Source organism: Myotis myotis, unplaced genomic scaffold (assembly GCF_014108235.1).
Source record: "Myotis myotis isolate mMyoMyo1 unplaced genomic scaffold, mMyoMyo1.p scaffold_m19_p_35, whole genome shotgun sequence".
In the NCBI taxonomy this organism is placed as follows: Eukaryota; Metazoa; Chordata; class Mammalia; order Chiroptera; family Vespertilionidae; genus Myotis; species Myotis myotis.
Genome location: NW_023416341.1, coordinates 962,025 through 972,090, shown reverse-complemented (window position 1 = coordinate 972,090; position 10,066 = coordinate 962,025). Strand labels below are relative to the sequence as shown.

General features: G+C 61.9%; 1 protein-coding gene across 1 annotated transcript; it reads right to left on the bottom strand.

The window, feature by feature from the left end:
• Positions 1-497: 497 nt before the first annotated feature.
• On the bottom strand, positions 498-9,406 carry RGS11 (regulator of G protein signaling 11). The gene is made up of 17 exons (XM_036303072.1): positions 9,311-9,406; positions 8,866-8,962; positions 8,733-8,783; positions 8,428-8,534; positions 7,774-7,825; positions 7,602-7,660; positions 7,294-7,370; positions 6,999-7,080; positions 5,404-5,472; positions 4,317-4,346; positions 4,177-4,238; positions 3,945-4,058; positions 3,730-3,845; positions 3,507-3,594; positions 3,281-3,419; positions 1,845-1,927; positions 498-1,760 (listed from the first exon to the last, which is right to left on the bottom strand). The coding sequence occupies exons 1-17, from the start codon at positions 9,404-9,406 to the stop codon at positions 1,637-1,639; spliced, it is 1,446 nt and encodes a 481-aa protein (XP_036158965.1). The 3' UTR covers positions 498-1,636.
• Between the last annotated feature and the right edge of the window lie 660 nt (positions 9,407-10,066).

Sequence of the window (10,066 nt, the reverse complement as noted above, 5' to 3'; positions counted from 1 at the left end):
GGCACCCCGGTGTCTTCCAAGGGCTGGCCAGGGAGGGGTTGGAGGTGGGTTCTGGCAGCTGCCCAGGAGGGGCCCAGGTGGGAGGCTTCAGTGAGATGCAGCTTTGGGTACCAAAGTGATGAGGGAGACGTTTTAGAGAATCCTGTAGGCATTTCCTGTGGACATTTAAATACGAAAACTCGCTGTAACCCCAAAGTCCCTGCCCCCCCAAAATGGTCCTGTGTGACAGGTCTGCAGGTGAAAATCACCTGGAGCCAGAAGGGCTGGGGGCTGGAGCCCAAGGCCTCTCGGGGCCCAGGTTGGGGTTCACAGCCCTGGACAGAGGAGCTGGCTGTGGGGAAGGGCCACCCAGTTTGGGTCCCGGGACAGTGAGCAGCAGTTAGGGGGCCGCACCCAGGGGGTGCCCTCATCAGTGGGCCTCCCGCACCCGGGACTTGTAAGTAAAGCAGTTGGCCCATGGGTTCCGTGCCGCGCTACCTGGAATTCCCCAGCCTTAGGACACGACCTGCCCAGGAGACGATGGGCTCCGTCCCAGGAGCCTGGGCATCCTTGTGCCTCAGAGCAGACAGTGTTCCTGGCTGTGGCCAAAGACCAAGCACCCACAGGTGTGCAACCCGAGTTCAGCCCGGGGCTGGTCTCTTCTGTGGACACACAGACCTCCCATGACACCTGAACTCCCCACGTCTTTCACCACCGCCCTCACCGCTGCATGCTTCGTGCGCACACACACACGACAGGTGCACACACACCACGATTTGGACCACAGCATGTGAGCACAGAGTGAGGGCCAATGGCCTTTCTTTTCTTTTTTCTTTATTGATTTTAGAGAGAAACATCAGTTTGTTGTTCCACTTACTTAGTATTCATTGGTTCATTCTCAGGTGTGCCCTGCCCAGGGGTCAAACCTACGACCTTGGTGTATCAGGACACTAACCGACTAGCTCCCTGGGCTGAGGGTCTTTTATTTCTGTGCCAAGAAGGGGCAGGAGCCCTAGCTCTGTGAGGTGGGGCGCTGCCTCAGCTGAGCCGTCAGAGCTGTACCCCCAAAGGAGCGGTGTCCTTCACAACGGAGGTGCACCTTCGGACAGGCCTGGGACATGCACAGCGGCAGTGACAGGGCAGTACCTGTGGAGACAGCTCTGTACTCATTGGAAAGCTGAGCTCAGCCCCAGTGAAATCCAGGGAGCTCTGCAGATCCCCAGGGGGTCACCCTGAGGAAGTGGAGTGGGTAAGTTAGCTGCAAAGCCTGCATTTCCTCACCATGTGACAAGTGCTCCTACTGGCTACCTCTGGCTCCCAGGTACTTGCCTGCTAATGTAGTGGTCTGGAGATGGGGGTGGGCACCAGGAGCTGAAGACTGCCACATGCCAGGAGCGTGGCCTTGCTCTGGTTTGCCCATCTCGTCCCACCTTTCTCCAGGTGACCCAAGCTCGGCCAATGACACCCCCTCCCTGGGAGTCAGCACCGGGCCCAATCCCTTCTGGGAAATCTGATTTGTGTGCCCCACAGCAAGGCCACACCCTTTGTGCACTAGGGGATGCCCATGCTGGGGGTCTCGGCAGCTGCCAGGACCCTGGGTGAGAAGAAGGTGGTGAGAGGCGAGGGGTGGAACCTCCTCCTCCAGGCTCAGGCCCACCTAGGCCTCCCCCTCAGCACCCCCAGGGCCACCTGCAGCAGCTACAGGTTCCACTGAAGCAGAAGCAGGAGGGAGAGCAGGGCTCAGGCTCGAATGCCGTGGCTTCCACATGAATGGGAACACTCTGTCGGCGAGAAGGGGCCTCAGAGCAGGGCGGCCTCAAGAGTCCCGCCTCCCAACTCCTGGGCACGGCACCACCCAGGCTCACCGTCGCTTTGTCTCCGGGAGTATCATGGCCTCTGCCAACAAGCCTTTGTACATGTCCGACTTCAGGAACCTCGGGTAGGAGTCCTGTAAGAAATGGTGGTCAGCCCTTCCGCCTTCCGCCTCCTCCCTCTCAGCTCCCCCGCTGCAGCCTGCCCCTGCTCTGACCCTCGGAGCCCCCGGTGGACAGTGCTGGAGGCGGCCACCCAAGACCTGCCCTGACCAGGTCAGCTGACTCAGAGCGACCTGGGCTCCCTTCCAGGTGGGCCGTGTAACAGCCAAAGATGAGCAAGAGCCGGCACCCACACGGGAGGAGTGAACCGGGGTGCCCCCGCGAGGGAACGCAGAGCAGCTGTCTGCCCCGTAGAGTGAGGGCGAGGACACAGAGCCGACCAGGGCAAGAGAAACTGCACAGTAGACAGTTAAGTGGGAGAAGAATCTGCGAATCTAATTGGTTATACTTTAAAAAGATAAATAGAAATTTATCTTGGGAAGAAGGTAGGGGGCAGCAATGAAGATTTGAATTTACCCCGCTTTACAGATTGGGTTTTGAAACTGTAGCTATTTCACATAATTATAAAGTAAGTAAGCAATCCCCAAGCATTGAGAGTGAAGGGTCGTAATTGGAGCTGGGTACCCAGGGGTGACACCATCCTAACCGCAGTAATGACAGGGCCGTTCAGAGGGCGTCCCGAACAGGGCACATATGAGGGACCAAGGGAGAGAAGGAAGCCCTGCCAGCGGGTGTGGTAAACGGTGCTGTCGCTCAGCTCAGACCGCTGAGCGGATTGTGAGAAGCAGAGTAATTTGTTAGCCTTGTCGGCAAAGATTTTCAGTGCGAGAGGAGAGAGATCAGGGAGGTAGAGAAAGGCGAATCCTGAACCTGAAGTACAAGTGTCAGTATGAAGTTCCAATACATGCTTTTAAACACATATTTCCTAATTCTGTCCACTGAAAGGCGGGAAATGATGGCCACCCCAGGGGCACGAACACACCTGGTGTGTAGGTCAAGGTTTCTGAACACCCTGAAAAAGGGCCAGGGCTGAGGGAAATGGCCCAGGTCTGGAGCAGGATGAACCTGCCAGTATCACACCGGGAAGCAAGGCAGTCACCACAGACTGCGGGACACATCAGAGACCTCTGAATATCACGTAAGAGTAAGAACTGACATGGGCCCCAGCTGGTTTGGCTCAGTGGATAGAGCGTCGGACTGCGGACTGAAGGGTCCCAGGTTCCATTCCAGTCAGAGGCATGTGCCCGGGTTGCAGGATCGATCCCCAGTTGGGGGCGTGTAGGAGGCAGCCAGTCAATGATTCTTCCTCATCATTGATGTTTCTCTCTCTCAAATCAATAAAAGCATGTCCTATAGAGGAACTTCCTGGAATATCTACACACAGGAAGTGTGGAAATGGCTTTACAGTCACGGGAGGAAGTGCTCACCTTCTTCATCAGCATGTAGATGTGCAGCTGGGCGTCCTCCAGCACGTAGCGGTGGGGCTGGCGCAGGCCCTCCAGGGTCCGCTCCATCGTCTGGCTGTCGATGTTCACCCAGCGGGCAGCGCCCGGGGCCAAGAACTGCCTGTGCGCGGGGACGGGGGACAGCCCCGGTGGGTCCAGGCTCCACAGGCCTGCCCTTTGGCCTGCCCGGCCCACCTCTCGCACTCACTGGTACACGGAGTCCACCAGGGTGGGGATCTGGGCCTGCCCTCCGTGGCGCAGCTCCTCACACGCCTCCCAGAAGCTGAGGTTCTCGGCTGGGGGTCCAAGCACCAGGTCAGGCCCACCCTGAGCTGCAGCCAGGGCTGACTGAAACCTGGATGGGGGTGGGGGGAGTCCCAGGCAAAAACCTCCCTCACCGGGGCCTCAAACAGGAGGTGGGGGCATCTCACCGCTGAACTCTTTCCTGAGAAAGTCCATGAAATTGGCCCGGCCCACAGGGTCTGCCAGGAGCTCCCGGAAGCTGAAGCCCCACCGCTCCACGCGGAGCTTCGTGGGTGCAGCCACACTGGAGGGGGGGGTGGGGTGTCAGGAGCACGAGGACTGTGGGGTGGGTGGCACCGCTGGGAAGAGCAGCTGCAGACCCCCTCTCCCACCCTGAGCTCACTTGGGTGCGTTCATGGCCCAGTAGGTGTCATCATCTGTGATCCAGGGGTTGCTGGGCAGGCACCCCGACATGATGGGGTCATGCGGGCGGTGCTGACTGCTGAACTTCAGGTACCTGGGGGTGGGGATGGTGCCAGAGGCCAGTGCAGGGAGGGCTTATGGGTCAAGGGCACTAGAGGAAGGGTCTGGGCTCTGGGCTTGGGGTCTCCAGCTGCCACCCCCATCTCACTCACGCCTCAAGGCAGACAGAGGACTTCACCCGGATCCTGCCCAGGGCCTTCGTGCAGCACTCGATCTACGACATGGAACCTGTGAGCAGGGCCAGGGCGGGGCGTCGGCCAGCCCGCTCCTCTGTTCGGGCCCCAGGACCTACCTCCTGCTTGTAGAAATCCGTGTTCTTGGTCTGGAAGGGCCAGGGGACGCTATAGTTAGAAGGCAGGCCCCTGGGGACCGACATGCCACCGCGGCCCAGGCCCCTGTCTCGCCCTCCTCTGATGGCAGGGTCTGACTGCCCAGGAAGCTTTCAGGGAGCGCTAGGTGGAGGTTTCCAGAACGTTCTCAAAGTTGCCTTGAGGTGCCCCAATGATCACTACCCCATACTTTCAAATGTGCTTACATTACTTTTTAAAAACAACACACAGGTGCGAAATACTGCGACGAGTCACGCTAGGAACCCAGGCTGTTGGCTGTGCTTGACTCATCGTGTTCGGAATTGGGAACCCGCCTGCCACCTCCTCGGGGGCCAGGTGGGGGAGCGTGGCCATGGGACTGGCTGCCCCTTCCGAGCCCTGCACACCCCGCCCTGGTCAGCGAGCAGAGGCGAGGCACCCTCAGTGCCTGTGATTCCCAAGTTCTGGGTCAGCCTCCTGGGCTGACCTGAAAGTGGGAAATTATAAGCCTGTGGCCCTGAGCTTACGGTTCTGAACTCAGGAAGCAGCTCCATCAGGAAGGTACTAAGTGTATCTGTTCTGTGTGGGGCATCATAGGGTTTGAACAGGGGGCTCTGCTGCGACACAGTGTGGCCACGTCTGTCCTGGTGCAGTGGGTTCCCGAGGCCAGCAGAGCCTTGGGGAGGTGGCTGGCCTGGCCTGGGAGAGAGAGGCCCCCCCCCCCCAGGGCCCATTGCACTTACTTTCACCCAGAGCAGCAGGTGGGAAGTGAGAGAAGAGTTAGCAGAGGGGCTGGGCAGGGGGCTAGGGTGAGGGGAGAATGAGGCCAGGAGTGGGACAGGGCACATGGAGTGGCTGCATCAAGTGCCATCTGGATGGACAGATGAATGCACAGATGGGGGAAGCCCCCAGGTAGTCCCAGAGTGGTGGAGTGGGGGCGGGGAGGGGTGTGTGCACGGGGGTGTTGGGGATGGGGATGGCAGGAGGCCGGGGTGCAGGGGTGAGGGGTGGGGCATGTGTGTAGGTGTGGGGAATGGGTGGGGGTGGGGCGTGCCTGCCGCAGGGTCTCACCATCTGCACTCGCCTGGCCATGCCGGAGCCCCGCCCTGGACCCTGCTCCAGCACACTCGGCACCCCAGGCTGCAGAGGGCAGAGCAGGTGAGGCAGGGAGCTCAGATGGGCTGCTGAGACCCCACCCTAGAGCTATGTTCCTGCCCCCCACTCACTCCCATATACTGAAGCTCTGAGCCCACATGTCACCCTTTGACCTGGACACTGACACCCAGAGGAACCCAGAAAGCTGAGTCTCCTCTCTGCCCATTCCCACCCCAAGTGACCACCTCTCAGAGCCACTCTGGGTTTTCTCTCCAGCCCCTCACCCAGCTCATAGCTCCTGAGTTCCACATCCATGTGTCGTCCCAGCCTGGCTTTGCCACTAGAGCGAAATCCTTGACTTTTCTCCCCAAACCTCCCCACTCTTCCTCTCCAGGCCAAGCTCACCTTCACAGACCTGACTGCTCAAGCCAGAGACCTAAGCACCTAAGACAGTTCCACTCACCCAAACCCACTCGCCCTGCCACCTGTCCTCACACACACATGCGGGTCTGGCCTCTCCCTCCCTCCGCCCAAGTCAGAACCCTCGTGTCCACTTGCCCAGAGGCTCCAGCTGCCACTCCTGGCCCCTCCACACCCACCACTCACCCACATCGCTGGCCCCTCCACACCCACCTCACCCACATCGCTGGCCCCTCCACACCCACCTCACCCACATCGCTGGCCCCTCCACAGGCACCTCACCCACATCGCTGGCCCCTCCACGCCCACCTCACCCACATCGCTGGCCCCTCCACGCCCACCTCACCCACATCGCTGGCCCCTCCACGCCCACCTCACCCACATCGTTGGCCCCTCCACGCCCACCTCTCACCCACATCGCTGGCCCCTCCACGCCCACCTCACCCACATCGCTGGCCCCTCCACGCCCACCTCACCCACATCGCTGGCCCCTCCACGCCCACCTCACCCACATCGCTGGCCCCTCCACGCCCACCTCACCCACATCGCTGGCCTGGCCACTCCTGGGCCTCGGCCTCAGCTCATGCACATAGCCTTGGGGCCATGCCCACTCCACCTTCCTCCCACGGCCCACTGCCTGGCCCCCAGATGGAAGATTGAGTCATTTTCCCGGAGATACCCCCAAACACACTTGATGAGGTCATCGGGCCTGTGGGTGCCTCCCAGAATCTATTTCCTTGGGTTTTTTTCCCACAGGAGTAGCTTCCGTTCATGGTTTGCTGTGACTGCCACATGGACCCAGACATCTCTCCACGGCCCCACACAGTCAGGGGACCTCAAACCACCTGCCAGGACTGCGGTTCTGGGCCAGGCCTGACTTCCGACCAGCACCCCCAGAAGCTGCAGCTAAGCCTCGCCCCCACTTGCCTCATCGCTAGGGTCCTGAGGTCCCCCCACAGCTTCCGCAGGCCTCTCCCTTAGACCTAGAGAGAAGCGTTTTGCCCCGTGGTCTGTGAGTGGGGGCAGCCTTAGTCCTGGCCTCGTGCTCTCTAGGTTCTGATGAGCCACAGAACTAGACCCTCCTGTCACCCAGGGCACCATGTGAGGCGCACACACTGACTCCGGCGGGACCTCCCCACACCAGGGCTCACCGGGGGCCTGTTCACCAGCCAGTACGTCTGCTCCTGGCACGCAATGACCAGCCTGTCCCCCTTCCTGCGCTGCTTAGCAGCCCTGGGGGCGGGGGGAGGAAGCAGAGTTGGGGGAACAGGCACCCACCATAGCACCTCCCACACCCACCCTCTGACCAGGGCCTGGGCAGGCAGCCAAGCCTGCCTGGCACTGTTTCTGGACCCATAGCTGCCAGTGCCCGGCTAAGTGCCTCTAGGCTTCCTGGGCAATCTGGGCTCTGTGCCCGCTGGGCAGGCGGGCGGGGGGGTCTCTCACCGCAGCTGTTCTCTCGCCTGCATCACTACCAGGTCCCACGTGTGGTTGATCTTCCTGTGCAGCTGGTCATAGTGCTCCTGGGGGTGGCGTTCAGGGCCCCAGTGGCTAAGCCCCTTCCATGCCAAGCTCAGGGGCGGGGCATGGGCCCTCCCTCCTCCCCACTGAGCCACTACGGGGAATGGCGTGTTTGTGCGCCTGCGTCATCCTGGGGCCTGGGCTGTGCGCTCTGAGTCCAACTGTGAGGCCCTGGGGACATGAGTGGGGCGTGGGCTCCTCTGGCTGGACTCAGCCTGGGGTGGGGGTCCCACCTTCTCATGGTCGACCAGGGCCCCCTGCTTTCGGATATTCTTCTTGGCCAGGTAGATGGCTGGAAGGACAGGGAGCAGGCTGCAGAGGAGCACTCTGCCCCCCCTTCCCCGTGCATCACCCAGAGCCACAGTCCCGGCAGCTGTCCCAGGCTGGCCCGCCCTCCTCACTCACCATAGTCAAGCTCCGCCGCTGGCCACAGAGTGCTCGTCCAGAAATAGGGTGTCTGGTGCCATGCGGGAACAAGGGGTATCTGGGGCCTCCTGGGCCTTCCCCGCCCCAGGAGTTGTCCCCACCCGCTCAGCTCCCTTGGGAAGAGACCGGGCTGGCTGGGGATGGGAGCCTGAGAATCTGCCTGCCTGCCCATGGCCCGGAGGCTCGGCTGACCACCGGCCATTCTCCCACCTGGAACTGAGCTCCATTCGCCCCTTGGGCCCTGACCCTGAGCTCCAGGGGCCTTCACTCCAGGGAGGGGTGGGTGGGGCCTTCCCAAGCCCCAGATCTAGTCGCAGTCTGTGCTGGGAGGGAGGGCAGGCAGGGAGCTCCATCATGGCTGCGGCACAGACACACTGAGGTGCAGGGACCCTGTCCTCAGGCCCCTCAAGCCTCCTCCTTGGAGTGGGGGCCGCGGGACCAGGGGAAGCCGGCAAAATCCCCCGTAGGTGCTACCCCGACAGAGGCCCTGCTGTGGCCCCTCCCCTGAACTGGATCCTTCCACCACAGGAAGCTTCCAGTGCAGGCCTTTTGGGGAGGGGACAGCCCCGCCCCTTCCAGAAGTTCCCACTAGTTGGGCTGCTGGATTCCCACCTGCTCCCAGTTGAGCCTGACCTGGAACCTGTAGAGCGTCTCGTCAAGCTGCAGCCCGGGGCTGCGGGGCTCGCGCAGTGCGTACAGGTAGCCGTGCCGGACCAGGAGGACGCCCAGGTGCAGGGCCTCTGGGTGGGGTTGGGAGGTTAAGGCAGGTGGCAAATCCTCATGGGGAGAGGTGAGCAGGGTCTCCGGGGATGAGTCCCCTTCCCCAGCTCACTTGGCTTGGCCCTAAGACTGCCGAGCCCCAGAAGGCCCCGCCCGATGAGCCCTGGGACCCCAGGGTGGGCTGGGGGCCAGGATGGGCAGTGAGCTGACCCCCTTACCCTCCTCTGAGATGCAGTACTTTTGGATCAGCCACTCCACGACGTCGCTGCCTGCGTAGCAGAGATTGTGTGGCTTGTGTGGCAGAGGCCAAGGCAGGGCCGGCAGCCCCCAGCCCCCACACCCCAGCCTCACCGGTCACAGCGTGTGGAATGACTGTGATGAGCAGCCGCTGGCTCCGCATCTTCACGCCCTGGTCGGGGTCCTGCATACTCACGACCACCCGCTCCATCTGGGCAAAGGGGACACGTGCGGGGTCGCCCCAGCCAGCCTCCCCCATCCCACAGCCTGACTCCACCGACCTGGTTGCCCGGATCAGTGTGCGCAGAGATTAACACACACAGATGGTGGGATCTCAGGCCTTGCTGGCCATGGGTGGGGGCGGGGCGAAGGCGAGGGGCCACTCCCCTAACCCCCCAGCGCTTGGGGTCTCTGCTGCCTCACCCCGGCCCACAAAAGCCCAACATCCCCAGGTCCAAGTCTACACTTGCGCTCACCCACCTGCACCCACTCCTCTCCTGCCCTCCCGGCCTTGATGCCAGAAATCCTGGGGACGGCAGGGCCCCCACCCAGCACCCACCTTGCTTAGGTGAGGCATCTGCGCACGGGGGCACCCACCATGGGACGCGGGGCCGGCAGCCATGGCTAGGGGTGAAGCCCTGGGGGGTATTGGCATCCGAGATGCCCTGCCCCGCCCCGCCCTGCCCCGCCCCACATCCGAGTTAACCCTCCCTGGTCTGGAGTTGGTCCCCGGTCCCATTGGGGTCCAGGAAGGGGCCAGCCACCCCAAGGAGCCTCTCCCTACCGTAGGGAGAAACTGAGGCCCCTGTGGGGAGGACTTGCTAGGAGCTGCGTGACTGGGGAAGGTGTCTTGAGGTGGGACCCGAAGATGTGGGCTTAGAGGGAGGGTCTTGTGAGAAGGTAGAGGCTCAGGAAGAGGAAGGGGAGCTCAGAGACGGGGTGAGGACTCAGGGAGAGGATGAGAGATCAGAGAAGGGGAGGGGGCACTGTGGGGGAGGGTCTTCAGGAGAGGGAACTTTTGGTGAAGGTGGGCTGGGGTGGGGGACAATGGGTTTACTGTAACCCTTGCAGGGACCAGCGGTGGAGGGAGCTGTGGGGTCAGACAAGGGGTCTGACTGCCCTAGGCTGTGTGCTTGCGATTGTGTGATGTCCTGGGTGTCATCGTGGGGATGTCATCAGCACCTATGACATCTTGTGGCTGCACAGGGTGCTGGGTAGGGGTCCTTTGAGACTTGGGGGGAGGTGGAAGGTAGCTCACTTCCCATCCGCGGCACAGGACCTGGGTGGGGCCAGTTAGGGAACTGGCAGGGACCCC